Here is an 18,962-nt window from a genome sequence, read left to right as displayed (position 1 = left end):
GAATAAAGGCTATTCTCAACAATAATGAATGCCAACAATATGCGATACAATGCAACAAACGGAAAGAATTAATGCGATGTCAAGTCAAACGAAAGCACAATAAATTCCAACGGTTCGCCACACTCTCTCACCCAAAGTCCCAATACCATACTAAACATGGTTACAAGGAATGCATCACGATACGCAAAAAAAAAAAAAAAAAAAAAAAAAAAACAAAGAGGCAACACCCAGCACTCGAAAACTCCACTGCCATGAAAAGCGACACAATGAAAAGTGTAACACAATGAAAGGCGAGTACAAAAATGAAAGGCGATAGCTCAGTGAAAGGCGATACATATTTACTCCAAAATGGCATACAACGGAACTTTATTCCAAAGGCTTTGCGGCCAATAGCGATACACTAATCTTTACTCTATACAAATGCGATATACACTCTCCATGAAAATGCTACATCTTAATATAACAGCGATACGCACCCTAGAACACAAGTGCGATACACAATAACTATCTTCGTCACCTCTCCAGCCACGTCTGATTCTTTGGAATATGAGGAGCTCTGGAAGGAGATCACTGAATTGGAGGATTGACAGGCTGGCCAAGCTCTGGTGGGAAAGACTGGGGGGCGGTACCAATCTCTGCCACTCTCTGCCCTATCGCCACCCGATCTCCACCGTTGTAGCCCCGCAGCACCACTAGCAGTCGGTGCCCTTGGTTTCTCACTTGGACAGAGCCTCAGTTCCCCAGGAGCACAAATTGCTCGATCCCCCAAAGGGTGATGAAGCTGAGCCCATGTGAGATTAGGCTATAAAACCTATAACCCAAGCATGAGATTAAGCTATAAAGCCCAGAATTCTAGAAAAGGCACACTGACAAATGGAAGAGATGATTTTATGAGCATGAGCACAATGAAAAACAGGGAGAATGCCATGTTGAAAATATGATCAACTCACCTCCCTTACTCTGCCTATTTATAGGGGAAGACCACCGCCATAAACCGCCCCCAGACGACCAATAGTCACGCCGCTTTAATGACATGCAGTAATGGCAAAGCAATAAATATATTCAACGCACGGGGGACTGTCGCTCAAAAACGCTTGCTCCCAATAAATTTTCCATATTCCCAACGCAAAACAGACATTCCAAAAAGCAGACCACTTGGTCAATGTCTCGACAAAATTCAAAGTATTTACACGTCAAGCAAGCCTATCGCTAGCAGAGCAAAAATAGAAAGAGAAATCATGTCTCGCCCTCGGCACTGTGCGCCTGCTCCCCTACTCAGTCTCGTTCCCTCACTACGTCTTGCTCCCCAACATTCTCGTCCTGCAGCTCACCCTCGGCATCCTCGCGCGCTTCCCCTTGTTCACCAACATTGCCACCCTCCACCTCGCGATCGCCAGCCTGGCCCGAGACATGCTCCGTTGCAGTAGCCGGTTCGCGGATCACAATCCCTATGCTGCGACCACCACTCGCGGCACTGGTTTGCGATCTCACTGCCTTCTTCACCTGCATATCACGGACCATATTTTCCTGGTCAATCCAGCCAGCGGCGATACCATCACGGATCGAGTGTAGGGCCCCATCCGAGAAGGCTTTATTCAGTTTCTCTTGAAAGGGCGCCGACCGGAGATAGGTATCCACCGCTTTATCTGCGCCCTCTCGCTTGGCCTTCTTGAGCTTATCAACAAATGTCTAGGCAGCGGCACACAGTCGAAGGTACTCATCGGCAAAGTCACTAGCCCGAGTCCGCTGCTCAGCCAACTCCTTCCTCAATTGCTCCAACTCTGCCTCCCCCTCGCTAGCCTGGCGGTCAATCTCCCCTTGCAAAGTATCGACCTGTCCCTCTAACTCCACAACTCGATCAGGATAAGGAGCCAAACTCTCCAAGGCAGCACCACGAAGCTCCAACTCGACATTGCGCTCCCGGACCTGCCTCTCCAATTCTTGTAGAAGCTCTTCAGCCTCCCCAACCCGGGCCCTAACCTACTCTAAATCCTTCAAGCCAACCTCCACCCGCTGCAGCTTACTGGTCAGATCCAGGTTGGACTCCCTCAGAGGAGCAACAGCATTCTCGGCCTCCTGACGACGGGACTCCTCCATTGCGAGTAATGGCTCCAACTCCATCCTTCTCGCGATCCCTTCGTCAATCGCTCGCCTCATATCCTCGCGTTCCACCTGGTCTCGGTCCAACGCTTCTTGAAGCTCGCCTGCCCTCTCCCTCTCGGCATTCAGCTCTCCCTGCAGTCGGGCGATCTCGCGATCATAGTGAGCAACCAACTCGGCGGAGGCCTGATAGTTCATGTTCACAACCTATATCGCACACCACACAATCAGAACATTCAAAAGAAAAGGTGAAATGATGAAATAAAAATGGAAGGAACTGAAAGCGTGCAAGATAGTCGCGATACATACCTTCATCAACCTCTCTTGAGTCTCCAGATACCCGAGGCGAGGGTCCCCAGCATTCACACGACTGCGATCACGATGGCAATTATGCAAGTCAGCAACCATGTGCAAAATGGCACCATCTGTGATCCCAATCTCGCCAAGAGTGCGTGCAAGACCCTCAGCAACCTCGTCGCGATAACCCCGAGAGCCCCTACTTGTAGATCTCGAGCGCGCCACACCGTCAACCCGAGCCCTCTTACCTCCACAAGTATCGACACTAACACCCGAGACGAAGCTGCGAAGCAACCCTCTTCCTCGACCCAACTCTATCAGTGCGAGCACAAGTATCAGACACTTGGGTCCCATCCACCTCGCCAACCTGGGCAGGGGTCTCCGTCTCAGCAACCTGGGTACACCCAACATCGCCTTATCCAACCTCCCGTCGCACTTCAGGAGCCTCAGCAACCGGTATCGCGTCACCAACGGCTTGGCTAGTCACCTCAGCTTCATCGCTGTCGACTGTAATAATCTCTCGCGACACCGGGCCCCCAATTTCGCCACCAAAAATTGCATCCAGCTGCTCCAACACAGCGTCTTGTACCAAGCGAGCCCTGGCACTGGTATTGCTCTGGCGCCGTTCAGCCTCCTCAAACAGCTCCTCGAAATCTCCACTTCAGCCACCGACCCCGATGGCTGATCCACAGCGCCACGCTCCACCCCTCTAATCGAGACTTGGGGGGACTGCCTTACACCTTCCTGAATCTCAGGGGACTGGTGCTCCTCGACGAATGACTGGGAACGCTGACCCGCCTCGGCCCCTCGCTCCCGAGAATGCGTCCCCATCTCGGCACCCTGCTCTTGATGGCCCTGAGCTCTATGGTCTTCAGCACCCGCCTCCACCTCGGCTCGCTGGTTGAGGTACTCCAGCACAGTATCTGGAAACCTAAGGTACATCTCATTGGGTAGCAGCATATTCACCCGATGATCAGTCATATGTACCTCCTTATCGGGAAGCTCGACATCACACCGCCTTCCCATATCTGAGTCTCGCAGCAACTCCCTAATAATGACGTCGGTATCCACCTCAGCGTATGGAGCATCGTTCTTGCTCGCAACCTCACTCGGCATATCGGCTCCAAAACAAACGCAGTGTTAGCGAGATCACAACTGAATGAACGAACAGACATGAACAATAAAACAACCCCTCACCTGGACTCCTCCCGACTTCAAACCTCTCATATATCGGAAGCCTACACAGGCGATAGAACCCCTTCTTCCTCTTGGGGAATGCACCTAAAACCCTCGCCACACGCTTATGCTCTAGCGTGGTCAGGATAGCCTCCTACCTCACTACGATACAAAGACATGTTGTTAGCACACCAATGACAAAAGAAAATTCACCAAATACGCAATCACGATACTCACAGATAGGCTGGAAATGAGTGGGAACCCGATGCACCATGTCCGGGTTCTGCCAGCGACCTCCAACCAGGCAAGGCCTGCCCCTCCAGTGAGCATAAATGTTTGATGGAAGGTCCTCTATAATCGCGCGGCCGCGTGCCCTAAAATTTACACACCCGCTATCTCCAGCCTTCGTCAAATACATCATCTTGAACATCGAGTTAAACTCACCGATATTGGGACATTGTTGCGTGCTGAGTTTCCACAACACCAAAACTCCCATTATTTGCCTCAGCGCATTAGGCTATAGTTGCCCCACGACGATGTTGAGGCATGACAGCAAGTACTGTAACCTCTCCAGTATCCGGAACGTCAACCCACACTTGAGCTAATACTCATAAAAACACGCCCACCCCACCTCGGGGTGGCTAAAATGCTCACCATCCCTCAGGGGGCGTAACAATACATTGCCCGGAATGCCCCAAGTCGCTCTCATATCACCGATCTGCTCCTCGGTCATACTCGGACCAGGCTGATCTATGGGCGTCTCTCCAAGGAGCGACCCACGTGGCGAGTGAGGGATCTCCAACACCTCGACATTCTCTATCTCGACAACCTCGGGGCCCGCAATATGCTCAACCCTGCTCGGGACTCCATGAGACGAACCATCACCACCTCCTCGGGAAGTGACAACGGTACCCCCGCGGGGAGCACCCTCGCCACGTCCGCGAGAAGCGCCCTCGCCTCCTCCTTGAGAAGCACCCTCCCCACCTCCACCAGAAGCGCCGACACCACCACGCGAAACTCCACCTCCACGAGCGGAACCCTCTCGCCTACCATGACCACAATACTTCTTCGCCATACTGCAAGCTATACCCACAATTAGTCAATCGCCACCTATCTATCGCCTCCCCTGACCCGCCCCACAAAATTTCAAAATCTAATAACCTAGCCCGGAGCCGCAACAGAAAATCCAACTAAACCTAAAATTCACCTTCCCCAAAGCCTAACCAGACCCACAACGACCCAAAGCCTACCGGCAAATTCCACCTCCGGCAAACGACTCCTCAACGAAACCCACACTACCACACAAATGTTCTCAGAAAGAAACCCAGAAAAGTCAAGAAACAGCGTACCTGTTCACTCCTCCAATCGGGAAACAGAGACAACAAAGCCGACAACCCGAAATTTCGACCACCAAACGAAAGATTCAAGCTTTTCAAAACACTAAAGGCTCTAACTTTACTCACCTCTTATCCTAATCCCCAACAAAAACAAAGGAACAGTAACTGCCCCCAACTCCCTCCTCTGTCCATATATAGGGACCTCAAGAGTACAGGGACCGTTGGACGTGCAAGGACGACGACACCAGATCTCACCACGTGTCCGACATCTCTGAACGTTACAGAAGTCATGCGCCGTCACCTCGACTCCTTACCACTACGCCATTATTACATGTTACAGACTCCAGTACATCGGACTTCCCGCACACGAATAACGAATGACAACAACACATGTGTCTCCAGGGCATAGCGTATGCGCCAAAAGACGCATGAAACCCTACCACAGATTCGCGATAGCAACACAATGACGATTGCGAGAACGATCTCCTCACCCCAGCCAAGACTCCTCTTAAGTGGGGACTTGGGGGACTGGGGGTAATGGTTGTATGGAAGCCACGTGGCATGAGCTCGCCTTGAACTTCCTATACTTTTTCCAAAAGACAAACTCCCCACCCAAGAGAACTCTTGATCGGGGACTTGGGGGACTTGTTGGTATGCATATACCTCCTAGGCACAAGTATCGGAAGCACAAGACTCGTATCGCCAATACAGAAGTAAGGAAAGCCTCCAGTTGAGGGTCCCGATACCCCTTGGGGCGATATCGGGAACCCCGACCATCCCACACCGAAAGAAACGGAACCTGGCTCCCACATATTTGCTACATTAAGTTCATCTCCAACAACCTAAAGAGGTAACTGTTTACTATCGCTTTCCATTATCATTATCTTACAATGATAATGACTTAGGCATCGGAGCGTTAAAGGCCGGCACACCCGGTCTTCCCTCTGACCTTGTGTCTATTCTGCAGATAAGCGAGACCGATAGTGATAGTTACAGACCAAGACATGTCGTGATTTAGCTGGATCAGACCCCTCTCGAGACAGCTGAAACAATAGTAGCTTTATACTTATGTCAGTAGTTTTTTTAGATCTTTTGTTTTTGATTGTCTGGTTGGTAAAAAGTGTCACATTGCAGTGCAGCGACACGCTGCTGTTTTTAGTTTGCATTTCAAATATTAATATTTTGTTGTATCTTAATTTATGCATAATTATTCCCTCTTGCATTTGCTGTAGTAGATTCCGAAAATCATGTGAATTTGGGTAGTGAAGACTCCATTGAAGAAGAGATCATCTGGGAAATCATGAAATGTTGAAATGAAGTCTGGTGCTAAAGTTGGCAAAATAATGCCTATGGTTAGTGTAGTGTGGTAGAGCTTGACAACAAGAAACATCCACGGTGGCCATCTGAAAAATGATAGTAGCATTACAACATTGATAGTAGCTTTCTACAACTATTGTGATAGATTTTCACAACTATGACAGTGACTTTTTACGACAATAGAAATAACTTTTTACATAGTTATATCATTGTTGAACCCTGCGTACTTTTTATCACTGGATTTATTTGATTTTTCTGATTGTAGTAGCATTTTTATTTTGGTTATATCTTTTACATTTTCGTAACTTTGTTAGTTTCCTTGAATAGTTTTCACAGTCTCTGGGAATAGCTTTTGTTATGTTTGATAATAGCTTTTGTTAGTGGTGCGAGTAGTTTTTATGTGTGGTAACAATAGCTTTTGGTGTTGGTGATAGTAGCTTTTGTTGTTAGTGAAAGTAGTTTTCTGGTGTTGGTGATAGTGGTTTTTGTGACCTCGCAGTGGTCGTGGGAAATCTCATCAGAGTAGTTTTTATCGTTGGTGAGAATAGTTTTTGGTACAATGTTGGTGACAGTAGCTTTTGTGAACTCGCCGGAAATCTCACCGCAGTAGCTTTTGTTGGTAAGAGTATATTTTGGTGTTGTGATAATGGCTTTTGTGATATCATTGGAGGTCGTCGAAAATTACACCGGAAGTTGCCAAGTACCTCCCCAGAAGTCGTCGAAGACTTTGTTAGAATTTACAGAAGACCCTTGCCTGAGGTTACCAGAGAGAAGATAGATAATGATTGGTGACTTTTTACTCTAGTGTCATTTTCATAAATATATTGATTTTTGATATCTAAAATTTAAGACAATTTTTAATTCAGTGCCTTATGAAGGAAAAGAAAAAGTTATATGCCATTATACATCTATGATATATTGGTGATCTCGAAATTGGACTATAAACTACTTTCTTCATTTTGCTGCTCATTTTGCATGTTAGATTTGTGATTGGGATGATTATCAATCTCTTTGAAAACTAATCAACGACATGGAATATCATTAAGTCATAAAATTGTTTATAATTAGCTAGTTGGTCAAGAGAAGTAAAGGTTCACGATTTTAGATTTCAAATCTCAAAAGTTGAAAGTACCACTCTATTGGGACTAACAAAAGAAGAATATTCATTCATGGAAGTGACGCAGTTAAGAGTGCAAGGAAAGAGATTGCACCACTACTAGAAAAATCTCTAGTAGCCACCCTCTTTGGATACACTTTTCTAACCAGATTATTTGAGTAGAGCAAATGACACCCTTTTATATTTTTAGTGTTCTTTGTTGAACAATGGACATAGAGAATTTAGAGGCTCAATCTGGGAGAGAGATATGGTTAGGTGAATTCAACAACGGAGAGATATGGGTACGTTCACTGAGGAGTGTGGCGGAGGAAGTTAAGAAGGGGGAGGATGGAGAAAGAGAATGAGGAAGAGAGAGAGACGGCGGAGCTCCGGATGTCGGCGGCTTCATTGAACAAAAATTAAAATTATTTCGACCCAAAAGAAATACAATTAATTTTTTTTTTTGAGTAAAAACTGTGAAATTTTATTGATTAAGGAAGATGATTACAATCAAAGTATAAAGCATCCAGAATGTGAACTGGAGCTTGGTCTATCCATACCTTATCAGTATTGGATTCAAGAGCAACAACAGCTAGTTTATGAGCTACTGTGTTAGCTGTTCTAGGAGCAAAAATAAAGCCAACAGCCTGGACCACATTTTTACCCTGTTGAATGTCTTCAAGTATATTAGCATCCTCACTTAAGTCAAAGTCGTCAGAGTAGACTTCCTTGATAGCGACTTGGCAATCACTTTCTACCAGCACATATTGTAAATTTAACTGCTGAAGCAAATCGATTCCAAACTTTATGGCAAGTAACTCTACTTGCTTTGGAGAGGAGGAAAAATTTACTGGCTTTGCAAAACATGCAACAAAAGAACCATCTTCTCGTCTGATCACTCCTCCCATACCTCCAATATTTTGTGAAGGCAAGAAGGCCCCATCCACATTGATTTTGACTCGATTCTGTGAAGGAGGAGCCCAATGCTTATTTGGTTTAACTACTGAATCTTGTAGTTGGACCTTCTGTGCTGACAAGTAATTACCATGCCATGTGAAAGAACTCAACATAATTGCTTGTGCACTTTGAGCAGTATTAGACCATAGCTTACTATTCCTATTTTTCCATAGAGCCCAAATATGCATAAGAACTTTCTCAAACTGATCACTACTTAGGTGCAAAGCTTGATCAAGCATCCACTCTTTAAATACGAAAGATGGAAGAGAGCTGACCTGTAAAGTGATTGAGGAGGCTGCAAAAGTTTCTTTTGCTGTGGGACAGTGACAAAAGACATGACCAGTAGTTTCCAGTGCCTCGGTGCAAAACAAGCAGTTTGTAGGACCAAGATAACCTTTATGTACCAATTGTTGTCGTGTAGGTAAGATATTGTTGATAGCTCTCCAAGCACATATTTGTACTTTTCCAGGAACTCTTGATTTCCAGAGTTTCTTCCATAGAGGTTGGTAAGGGTTACCCGATGAAGTAGAGGTCAGGAAATTTCCCATTACCTGTTCTCTAGCAATCCAGTAAGCAGATTTTACAGAGTATTGTCCTTTTTTTTTCAGGCATCCATCTGTACTTGTCATTACTTGCAAATCTACTTAGTGGAATCCGTAGTATCTTCTCAGCAACTGTAGGCTAGAAAAGTTCACAGATCACATCTTGTTTCCAACATTTACTTGCAGGATTAAACAAGTCTGCAACCTTTTCTATAGTTGCATTCACAGGTCTATGTATCAAGTATGTGGGGCAATCAGGAATCCACCTATCATTCCAGATTGAAACCTGAGTGCCATTTCCAATTTTCCATTGAATTCCAGCAGCTAAGACAGGTCTACTTTTTCAAGGATGCTTCGCCAAGAAAAGGATTGTGCTTCTCCAAGTTCAGCGTCCCAAAAAGAGTTATTTGGATAATATCTGGCCTTGTACAATTGAGCTATCAAGGAATGAGGATTAGATAACAATCTCCAGCCTTGCTTTGCAAGCATGGCCAAATTATGAGCATATAGGTTCTTGAAACCCATGCCCCCTTCCTGTTTTGTTAGGCAAAGTCTGCTCCAACTTCTCCAGTGAATCTTCCTCTTTTGATCTGCGTCTCCCCAAAAGAATTGTGAACACAGTTGATGAATATCCTCACAGAGAGTCTTTGGAAGTAAATAGCAATTCATAGCATATGAGGGCATAGTTTGAGCAACAACCTTGATCAACATTTCTTTGCCAGCTGAACTTAATAGTTTTGATTTCCAGCCTACAAGCTTCTTTGTGATCTTTTCTTTAATGTAGGCAAATATAGCAGTTTTTGACCTTCCCACTCTCAAGGGCAATCCCAAGTACCTGTCATGCTCTTCTACCTTTTTAACCCCCAAAAGAGAAGCCAAATGCTCTTGAAAAGAAGGTTGCACATTTTTACTGAAAGCAACACTACTTTTTTGAAAATTTATCTTTTGACCAGAAGCAAGTTCATAGGTATTGAGAATGTGCTTATACCTGTAACATTCTTCTTCAGTTGTAGCTCCAAAAATGAAGCTGTCATCAGCGAAGAATAGGTGATGTAGTGTAGGGGCTCTCGGATACATAGTGAGGCCTTTGATCTGAACACTTTCAACAGCTTTAGAAATTAAAGCAGACAAGCCTTCTGCACATAAAATAAAGAGATATGGTGAGAGAGGATCACCCTGTCTTATACCCCTTGTTGGTTCTATTGTTTGTGAAGGCTTTCCACTAACTAAGATGGAATACTTGACAGATGCAACACACTTCATGATGATATTGATCCAATGAGGTTGGAAACCCAACTTAGTAAGCATTGCTTTAAGAAAGTCCCATTCAAGTCGATCATAAGCTTTACTAATGTCAAGCTTAAGAGAGAAAAATCATTCTTCTTGTCTACGCAGCTTGTGCATGAAGTGAGCTGCCTCAGTAGCAACAAGGGTATTATCAGAGATGAGTCTTCCAGGCACATATGCACTTTGGAATGGGGAGATGATTGAGGGTAGCAGCTTCTTTAGTCTATTAGCAACAACTTTAGAGCTGATTCTATAAATGACATTGCAGAGGGCAATTGGTCTAAAATGGCATGCTTCCTTTGGTTCTGGAACCTTTGGAATAAGACATAAATGAGTAAAATTGGAAGAGCACTCCATATCACCCTTTTCTAGAAAATTTTTCACCCCCAAACACACATCAGTAGAGATTATGTGCCAATATTTTTGAAAGAAAAAAGGTGACATGCCATCCGGTCCCGGACTTTTTGAAGGATGCATTTGAAATAAAGCATCCTTAATTTCAGTTTCTGCATAGGGCCGAGTGAGTTCCTCATTCATATCAGCAGTCACCCTTTCATCTACTGCATCAAGAACTGCTGAAATAGCACTTACATTGGTTCCAGGAGAGGTATAGATACCTGTGAAATACTCCATTAGTATGTTCTGCACTGCTTCTGGTTCAGTATGCCATAAACCTTCCTCATCTATAAGCCCTTTAATTCTGTTCTTGCTTCTTCTGTTTGAGGCTCTACGATGAAAAAAAGCAGTATTCTTATCACCATCTCTCAACCAAAAGGCCTTGGATCTTTGTCTCCAGTAAGTCTCTTCTTGAGCTAAGAGTGCATTATACTTGACATGAAGTAGTCTTTGTTCCTCATATTGTAATGGGGTATGGGGATGAGACATGATGTCATTCATTTTCTCTTGCAAAACCCTCATTTCAGCCTTATTATGATCGACTTCTTTTATGTGCCATTCTAAAAGTTGATCACCTGTGTTGGTAATTTTAAAACCAATCTGTTTCATGGCGTTGCCCGTTAAAGGTTTAGCCCTGCATTGCTTAATAATATCAGTACATTTAGGGTATTTGTGCCATGGCTCCTCAAAGCGAAAACATTTATGAGCTCTCCAGGGTTGTAAACGTTCTACACTAACCTCAATGAGTAAAGGCCAGTGATCTGAATCAGACGGTGGGAGCGTTATAACTCGAGAAAAAGGGAAACATTCTCTCCATTGTGTAGACTGAAAGCCACAATCCAACCTCTCCTTGGTGAATTTATTGGACCATGTATACTTGCTTCCAAAGAATCCCATGTCAAACAGACCACAATCTGTCATGGTCCTTCTAAAAGCCTCCATTGCAGCTGCAGCTCTCGGTGGCCCTCCAGATTTGTCATTAAGAGACATAATTTCATTAAAGTCACCTGCCATAAGCCAAGGCAAATGACAAGTTCCTGCTGCTAGGGTTTGGATCAGATTCCAGGTTCTGTGTCGTTGACTACGCGCTGCAAAACCATATATTCCTGTAAACCTCCACAAGTCTGCAGTCCCTCGCTGTCCTACCTCAACATCAATGTGATGTGGAGAGTAGGTTCGAAGATTAACTGGAGTGTCCGCTCTCCATAACAACGCAACACCTTGAGATTCCTCCTTCTCCGGGTAGCAAATACACCCCGCAAATCCCAGTCGAATCCTCAAAGTATCAAGAATGTTTGGTTGCGCTAAGGTCTCAGAAAGAAAAATCAAGCTAGGGTTTTTGGCCTGAACCATATTCACGAGGGCCCGTTGTGTTTCATGGTTCACAATTCCTCGACAATTCCATGTCAGAATCTTGCACTGCAACATAGTGGCAGTAATGGCGGCGCAGCGGTGGCGAGATCGCCTTAGGGTTTTTATGAGTTTTTACAGATATATCATACATGGTAATATGGCATCATGTTTGAAATACAATTAATATTGTAAAATAAAACGGATTTAATGAAAAAAAATAAAAATAAAAAAGAGAAAAAATGATAATTAAGGTGGACCCCATGAAGAAATAGAAATTAAATGAAAATGAGGAGAGAGAGAGAAAAGATTAATACAACATTTAAAATAAAATAAAAAAACTGACACACCAAAATTAAAAGCGTGGTTTTTTATTAGTAGAGCCTGCTATAGAGAATACATTTATTCATTCCGTGGCTGCACCGTATCTAATGACTTTTAGATACAGTTATTCATATCCTCAAGAGTAAAAGATACAAAAGAATGATAGTGTCCTATGAGTCATATGCTAGTAATGCACTATGATTCCCTGAAAGCCCAGTTCAATAACAGTGTTAGCCACTAGATCTATGAGTAGAAATTTGGCTGCCTCTAGATGCTGCCTATGATCCTCTATTTTTCAATCTGCTTCAGTTAACTTTGTTAGTTTTTGTTTCTATTCAAATCTGGTGTTGCCTAGTATGGCTGAGACATAAAGCTTATTTTAATGCTTCTGGTTAAGTGTACGATCTACCTATTTAAATGCAGATTGATATGAAGTTTGATTGAAAAATAAATAAAAAATTCGAAGGAGAAAAAACAAAGAAAAATTTTGTGATTTTAAAATTTATAGACATCAGTTATATCATTAACATTCTCAACTCAAAATTATAAATTTCTTTATGGAATATCAATTCATCATTTTTTGCTCGAATTCATAACTTTAATTTTTACCAAAACATATGTCATTTTGTGTCATAGATAAATTTATGTCTTCAAATGTAAAACTAGCGAAATTGAACATCATTGAGTGATGTAACCATAACTATATAATAGAGGGTTGGTCTATCTTTTTCATTACACCTCAATCTTATTCAGTACACTTTTTATACGTTATTGCAGATATCCCGATCAACTTTGAGCTTTTCCTGATAGAGCCTTTTGTTTCTTATGAGCTTCAGTTGGGAGTTTTACGTCTGTAGCCAAACCAATGGCTTCAAGGAAGCATATTATATACCAAGTAGTGTCAATCTCCCACCACTCCAAGCCTTGTCGAGCTGAGTAGTCAAAGGCATGATGATTATTGTGCCAACCTTCGCCATTTGCTAGCAATCCTAACAACCTAATCAAAATCAAACTATAAATTATATATAATCCAGCCATAATTACATATTAAAAATTAGCCAAATAATTGATATATCAATATTTAGTACCAGTTGTTTCTAGACAAATCACCAGTATTCCATACTTGCTTTCCCCACATGTGGCCGATCGAGTTTATTGAAAAAGTAATGTGGAGTACACAAACAGTTCTCACACCCTGCAAAGAATTATAATTAAAAATACAACCAATTAATCAGTTTGGATAATTCACTCATGCTTGTGGAACAAGCTAGGTGATGATCAGTAAGAGCAAGCTTAATTACCATTCCCCAAACCAAGAATGGTAGCCCTCCTCCAGCATATAGCAGAATTCCAAGAGCAACAGAGTGATAAGGATACGTAAAGTGAAGAAATCTATAGTACCACTGCCTCTTTAAGTCTCCAACATTCTTGAATTCTAGTGCGTCGGGCTATAGACATTCAACAATCACATTATTGGGAAGACATATGTATATTAATTTTTTGATCGATACATACATGCATGCTATCCAGTACGATCAAGTATGTGATTTTTTTTTTATTATTATTTTTTTTTATGTAACTTTTATCTCATTTCACAAGAAAAAAAAAATCATATTGTTGTACTCAAGGTAAGGTCTTCGTCGAAGTAATCATAAAGTCATAATTAAACTCAGGTTTTGAGGCTTAAGAGGTAACTGCATATATATGTTATACATATGTTGATTGCTATACATGTACACTATAATCTCAATATATAGTAGCGTGTATCTCAAGTATTTATAGATTTTGTTTGAGACAGGTTTATACGTACACTTCCAAACAGATCATCGATCCAATCAAAATGACTGTACCAAAATCCCTTAATGGGACTGTGAGGGTCATCCCATGTGTCGGTATACTGATGATGGACTCTGTGTGTGCTCACCCACTGAATTGGACTTCCCTACAAACCATACAAATTAAGAGCATGCAACAGATTAATGAATCCCCAAAGTATCAGGCTAGCCAGATCAAAGTAGATTTGCTAATTAACAGTATGTCCCTTGGATGCAGTTCACAAACCTGGTGTGAAAGGACGCCGCAGTAAGCAAAAGAGTACTCGAGCCATTTAGGAAGCTTAAAGCTGCGGTGAGCGAGGTTTCTATGGTAAGACAGAGTCATACCCAGACCTGTAACAAAATAGAGGGCCACAGCCAACCAAAAAGCAGACCAGTTGAAATAAAACGGCCCCAAAAGAGCAAGGCAATGTATGGCCAGGAAACGAAACCTAGCTGATGAGGCCTCCATTTTTCCTTCCTTGGAGCTGTTCTTGAAGGGTAAAGATAAATTAAAAACAAAAACTGTTCTGTCTGATACTCTGATATGAAACAAAGAAGAAGAAGAAGCCTTTTATATTATTTCCAGGGGAACAATGTTCATGGATGCAGGGTCTGGACCACCCTACCCCTGCAATTTTTGCATGTTCAATTTAGCAAGATGGAAGTAGCTGATTAGATATTCAACCCCTCCCACCAAACCCTCGCGCGCGATTGCGCGAAGACTTTGAACTCATGACTAGGTTCAAGAATTGTTCATGCATGAAAGCCAGCGCATTCATTGGCAGCTTATCCTTTCACACAAAATCAGAACCTCGTTTTTGAGAAGGGTGGAGCTATTGCCACCCTATCATTTACTTTGTTCACCCTACTTGCTCATTACACCCTACATGGCTACATTTTAATTTCAATTATTATATTTAGTTATCTAACCCATTTTTCTTTCTAGAAATATCCTTATATGACATATGCAATTATAAAAGAATTTTTTTATAATGAAAATCTCTCATTTAATTTATATCAGTAACAAAACTAAAATATATTAAAGTTTTCTACTAAAATCATAATCTGATTTACTTCCATTTTTTTTTCAATATCAATGTTCATCTATTTCATTCCATATCAAAAGATTAGTAAGTTAACAACTATGAGCAATGAAGAAAAAATTGATTTTTTTTCATGTTTTATTTTTTTTACTTTCAGTGTTCATAAAGAATATTGCAAAGATTTTGACGAAATTAACACTAATGGTTTTGTAAATTGAATAACGAATTAACTATGAGGAGAGAACAAAAGGACAAAAATAATAAGTAATAAATTCAAATTTGGGTGGAGAAGAAGAAGATTATCCAATGAGTAATTAAGTCGTCTTTGTATTTAAATTTTATCTACAAATTTTGATTTTTAGAAAATTAGTGTACTTATTAGTTATTTTGCACTTGGGTAATATAGTCTTTCAATAATTCAAATATTTGTAGGGTGAACTAAGAAAATGGTAGGGTGGCAATAGCCACACCCTTTTGAGAAAATTAGATATACACCAAAATTTTTAAACATATATTAGGAAAAACTTGTACGTATTCCTTTTTTAAATTTAATCTATACCTAATCCATGTAAGCAAACATTTATTAGTCATTTTGCACTTGGGTAATATAGTCTTTCAATAATTCAAATATTTGTAGGGTGAACTAAGAAAATGGTAGGGTGGCAATAGCCGCACCCTTTTGAGAAAATTAGATATACACCAAAATTTTTAAACATATATTAGGAAAAACTTGTACGTATTTTTTTTTTAAAATTTAATCTATACCTAATCCATGTAAGCAAACATTTCTTGTAGAGCGTTGTTGTATAACTAATATTTTTTGTTTTCTCCTATATTGCTGATTTATCCATTGGATAGTGAAAAGTAATATGAGATAATAACTGGTCTTTCATTTTAGACATTGTTGCTACTCATTGAAATTTGAATTCTAACTTCTCTTTTTTGTTTCTTAAAATAAAATGGGTTACAACAATTCTTTGTTTTTCCAATTTATTACATGGGTTAGAAATGGTCGTTGTGATTTGGGGTGATACTCAATATTAACCTTGTGGTTTCAAAATTTTAATTTTACCCTTGTGATTTGCAAAATTGATCAAAGTTGGTCCAAAAGCTAATTATGACAAAACTTTGCCATGTGTAAGGATAAGTTTGTCATCTCAATAAAAAAAAATTAGAAATTTTATAGGAAATGAAATTAAAAATAAATAAAAAACAGAACTCCACAACCTCCTATTTTTTTTGTTTCATTTTTCAAATACTATTTAGTTTGATCTCTTTTACTATTTTAAATTGAAATGACAAGTTTATCCTTGCACATGACAGATTTTTTTGTGAAAAATAGCATTTGGACCAATATCAATTAGTTTTGCAGATCACAGGGGTAAAATTAATTTTTTTTAACCATAAAATTAATTTTGAGCATCACTTCAAACCACAAGGACTATTTACAATTTTTACTCTTATTACAATTAGTTTTATCCTTTTTTTTTTTTTTTGAAGAAATCTGTCAACTCTTTTATTGATTAGCGAAATCATACATAATGATTTACCCCCGTCACCCCGTGGTTGTTAGAAACACCATTACCTAAACAATTCTACCTTTCTAAGGAACAACGGAGCACATCCAAAAATTGTTCAACATCACACATGAGAAATGAAAAAGCACCCCTATAAATAAAAATTAAAAAAAAAAAATTCAAAAGGCACAGGTGAAGTGAATCTTCTTGGTGACATATCTCAAGCAAGAGTTGAGCTTGGTGCCATATCAAAAGGCAAATGCCACCACCTTCTGCAGCCTCCTCCATAAGAGTTCCTTCCTTCTCAGTAAAGAAAAAAACCATACCAAAAAAATAGGCCCTACCAAGACCAGTCCCAAATAGGGATGGCAAAAATCCCCCGCAGGGCGGAATTCCATTGGATACCCACCCCTAATAAGGGCAGGATTCGGGGTCAAATGGGGATGGGGATGGGGATCCCCAATCCTTGCTATCTAAGATTGAGGATGAGGCAAGGATGGTATTGTGATCCCCATTGTGATGCCCTAGAAATTTGTATTTATTTTCCGAGGATTTTTCGGAATTTAATTAGTGGTTATTGGACGATTTCGTGGCTCGTGGATGGAGCGGAAGTGTTTCGGGCGAATAATTATTCAAGAAGCGTCATTTTAGGGGGGGGCGCGAGGGTTGACTTTTTATTTGTTGGGTATCTCTGAAAACTTCCTTCACGAAAGTTGTAGAGCGCGTCGATACGAGTTCGTGGATATGCGGAACGTGAGAATCGGAGTTCGTATGAAGAAGTTATGGGCTTCGGAAAAACTTTCCATTTTGGTATAAAAGGACGAAATTTTCCAGAAATTGCAAAGAAGGCCAGATTTCCAAAAACGGAAACCCATTCTCTCCCGAGCCCGGTTTCTCCTCTCCACTTCGCCGGCTTCGTTCTTCCTCCTCCGGCCACCATCGGATGCGATTCCAAGTGCTCATTACACCAATTTCAATTACTAAATTTACTTAAATAACTCATTTCTATTTCCAAGAACATCCTTATATGACATGTCCAATTAAAAGAGATTTTTTTTTAATGAAAATCTCGCATTTAATTTATACCAATAAAAAAACTATAATATATTAAAGTTCCCAAACAAAATCATAATCTAATTTATTTCCATTTTTTAAATTTTTTCTTTCTGCTTCAATGTTCATCTATTTCAATCTATGTCAAAAGATTGTTAGTTAACAACTATGAACAATGAAGAAGATATTGAGATTTTTCTTTCGTGTTTTAAATTTTTACTTTCTGTGTTCACAAAAAGTATTGCAAATATTTTGATGTAGTTAACACAAATCACGGGATAAACCCACACATTTCAATCAAAGAAACAACTCACACAAATCACGGGATAAACCCACACAAAATCACGGGATAAACCCACACGTTTCAATCAAGGAAACAAATCACACAAATCACGGGATAAACCTACACGTTTCAATCAAGAAACAACTCACACAAATCACGGGATAAATCCACTCGTTTCAATCAAGAAACAACTCACTCAAATCAAGGGATAAACCCACACGTTTCAATCAAGAAACAAATCACACAAATCACGGGATAAACCCACACGTTTCAATCAAGAAACAAATCACGGCGGACATACTAGAGCTCTAACTGATAGTATCCACTAGCTCGGCCAAAGGCGTGAAGTTCCGATATTTCAACCCACGATCACATTTCGTGATCCACGATCCTCAACTCGTAAGTTTTTGGATCCACGGTATAAATACCAAAACATTTAAAGGAGTCACACTGGACCAAAAATGTTACACGAATATAAAATAAAAGATTCCCCGTAATGGATCCCTATCAATTACTCCTGGTACAAGACCCACATTTAATAACCCACCCGCGAACTAAAAATGTTTCACAATACACAACACTTTTCAAAACAATAGAAATCAACCCTTTCACAAAATATTGTTTCACGAAAAGCCACACCGAAAACAATAAAATGAACGCACCCACAATTATTGTTTTATCACACAAATCCACCTACACATATATTTCACGTAAATATATATACGTAGCATAATACCAACTATAATTTGCAGTTAACTAAATAACTATCAAAACAATAAGGTAACCCGTTCGTAAATGAACATTGTGAGATTATTCACCTCGAAATCCTGCTGCGTCTTCTATACAGAACCGAACTAATACTCACACCAACAACTCGTCCAAATCACCTTGAGAAGCACCTAATCACCAATGGTCTCAAATTAGTATACGAATCACCAAGTGATTAAAGTTAGAATCCCCAAATCGAAATACAACCCTGAAAGTAACGCCAATCGAGGCGAACCCTCATCCGAGACCACCCAAAGTCTCCGGAATGCTTTTACGATCGATGTGACAAAACCACAAGTCGA

General features: G+C 40.9%; 3 protein-coding genes across 3 annotated transcripts; all 3 read right to left on the bottom strand.

The window, feature by feature from the left end:
• Positions 1–7,814: 7,814 nt before the first annotated feature.
• On the bottom strand, positions 7,815–8,909 carry LOC133724342 (uncharacterized). The gene has a single exon (XM_062151046.1). The coding sequence runs from the start codon at positions 8,907–8,909 to the stop codon at positions 7,815–7,817; it is 1,095 nt and encodes a 364-aa protein (XP_062007030.1).
• A 1,287-nt stretch (positions 8,910–10,196) lies between these two features.
• LOC133724332 (uncharacterized) lies at positions 10,197–11,858 on the bottom strand. The gene has a single exon (XM_062151029.1). It carries the CDS (start codon positions 11,856–11,858, stop codon positions 10,197–10,199), a length of 1,662 nt encoding a protein of 553 aa, XP_062007013.1.
• Positions 11,859–12,965: 1,107 nt separating this feature from the next.
• LOC133724321 (palmitoyl-monogalactosyldiacylglycerol delta-7 desaturase, chloroplastic-like) lies at positions 12,966–14,527 on the bottom strand. The gene is made up of 5 exons (XM_062151019.1): positions 14,241–14,527; positions 13,990–14,121; positions 13,481–13,627; positions 13,268–13,374; positions 12,966–13,176 (listed from the first exon to the last, which is right to left on the bottom strand). The coding sequence occupies exons 1-5, from the start codon at positions 14,463–14,465 to the stop codon at positions 12,966–12,968; spliced, it is 822 nt and encodes a 273-aa protein (XP_062007003.1). The 5' UTR covers positions 14,466–14,527.
• Between the last annotated feature and the right edge of the window lie 4,435 nt (positions 14,528–18,962).

The sequence above is a fragment of the Rosa rugosa genome, chromosome 1, assembly GCF_958449725.1.
Source record: "Rosa rugosa chromosome 1, drRosRugo1.1, whole genome shotgun sequence".
NCBI lineage: Eukaryota > Viridiplantae > Streptophyta > Magnoliopsida > Rosales > Rosaceae > Rosa > Rosa rugosa.
This window is presented reverse-complemented; position numbering and strand designations above follow the sequence as displayed.

Bases quoted from the DNA above. Each gene is read 5' to 3' on its own strand.
- LOC133724342 (XM_062151046.1), bottom strand. From the start codon at position 8,909: ATGACAAGTACAGATGGATGCCTGAAAAAAAAAGGACAATACTCTGTA.
- LOC133724321 (XM_062151019.1), bottom strand. From the start codon at position 14,465: ATGGAGGCCTCATCAGCTAGGTTTCGTTTCCTGGCCATACATTGCCTT. The intron at 14,122-14,240 runs GTTTGTGAACTG...TATGGTTTGTAG, and splicing joins GCGGCGTCCTTTCACACCAG to GGAAGTCCAATTCAGTGGGT. The intron at 13,628-13,989 runs GTACGTATAAAC...GAATGTCTATAG, and splicing joins TCGATGATCTGTTTGGAAGT to CCCGACGCACTAGAATTCAA.
- LOC133724332 (XM_062151029.1), bottom strand. From the start codon at position 11,858: ATGGTTCAGGCCAAAAACCCTAGCTTGATTTTTCTTTCTGAGACCTTA.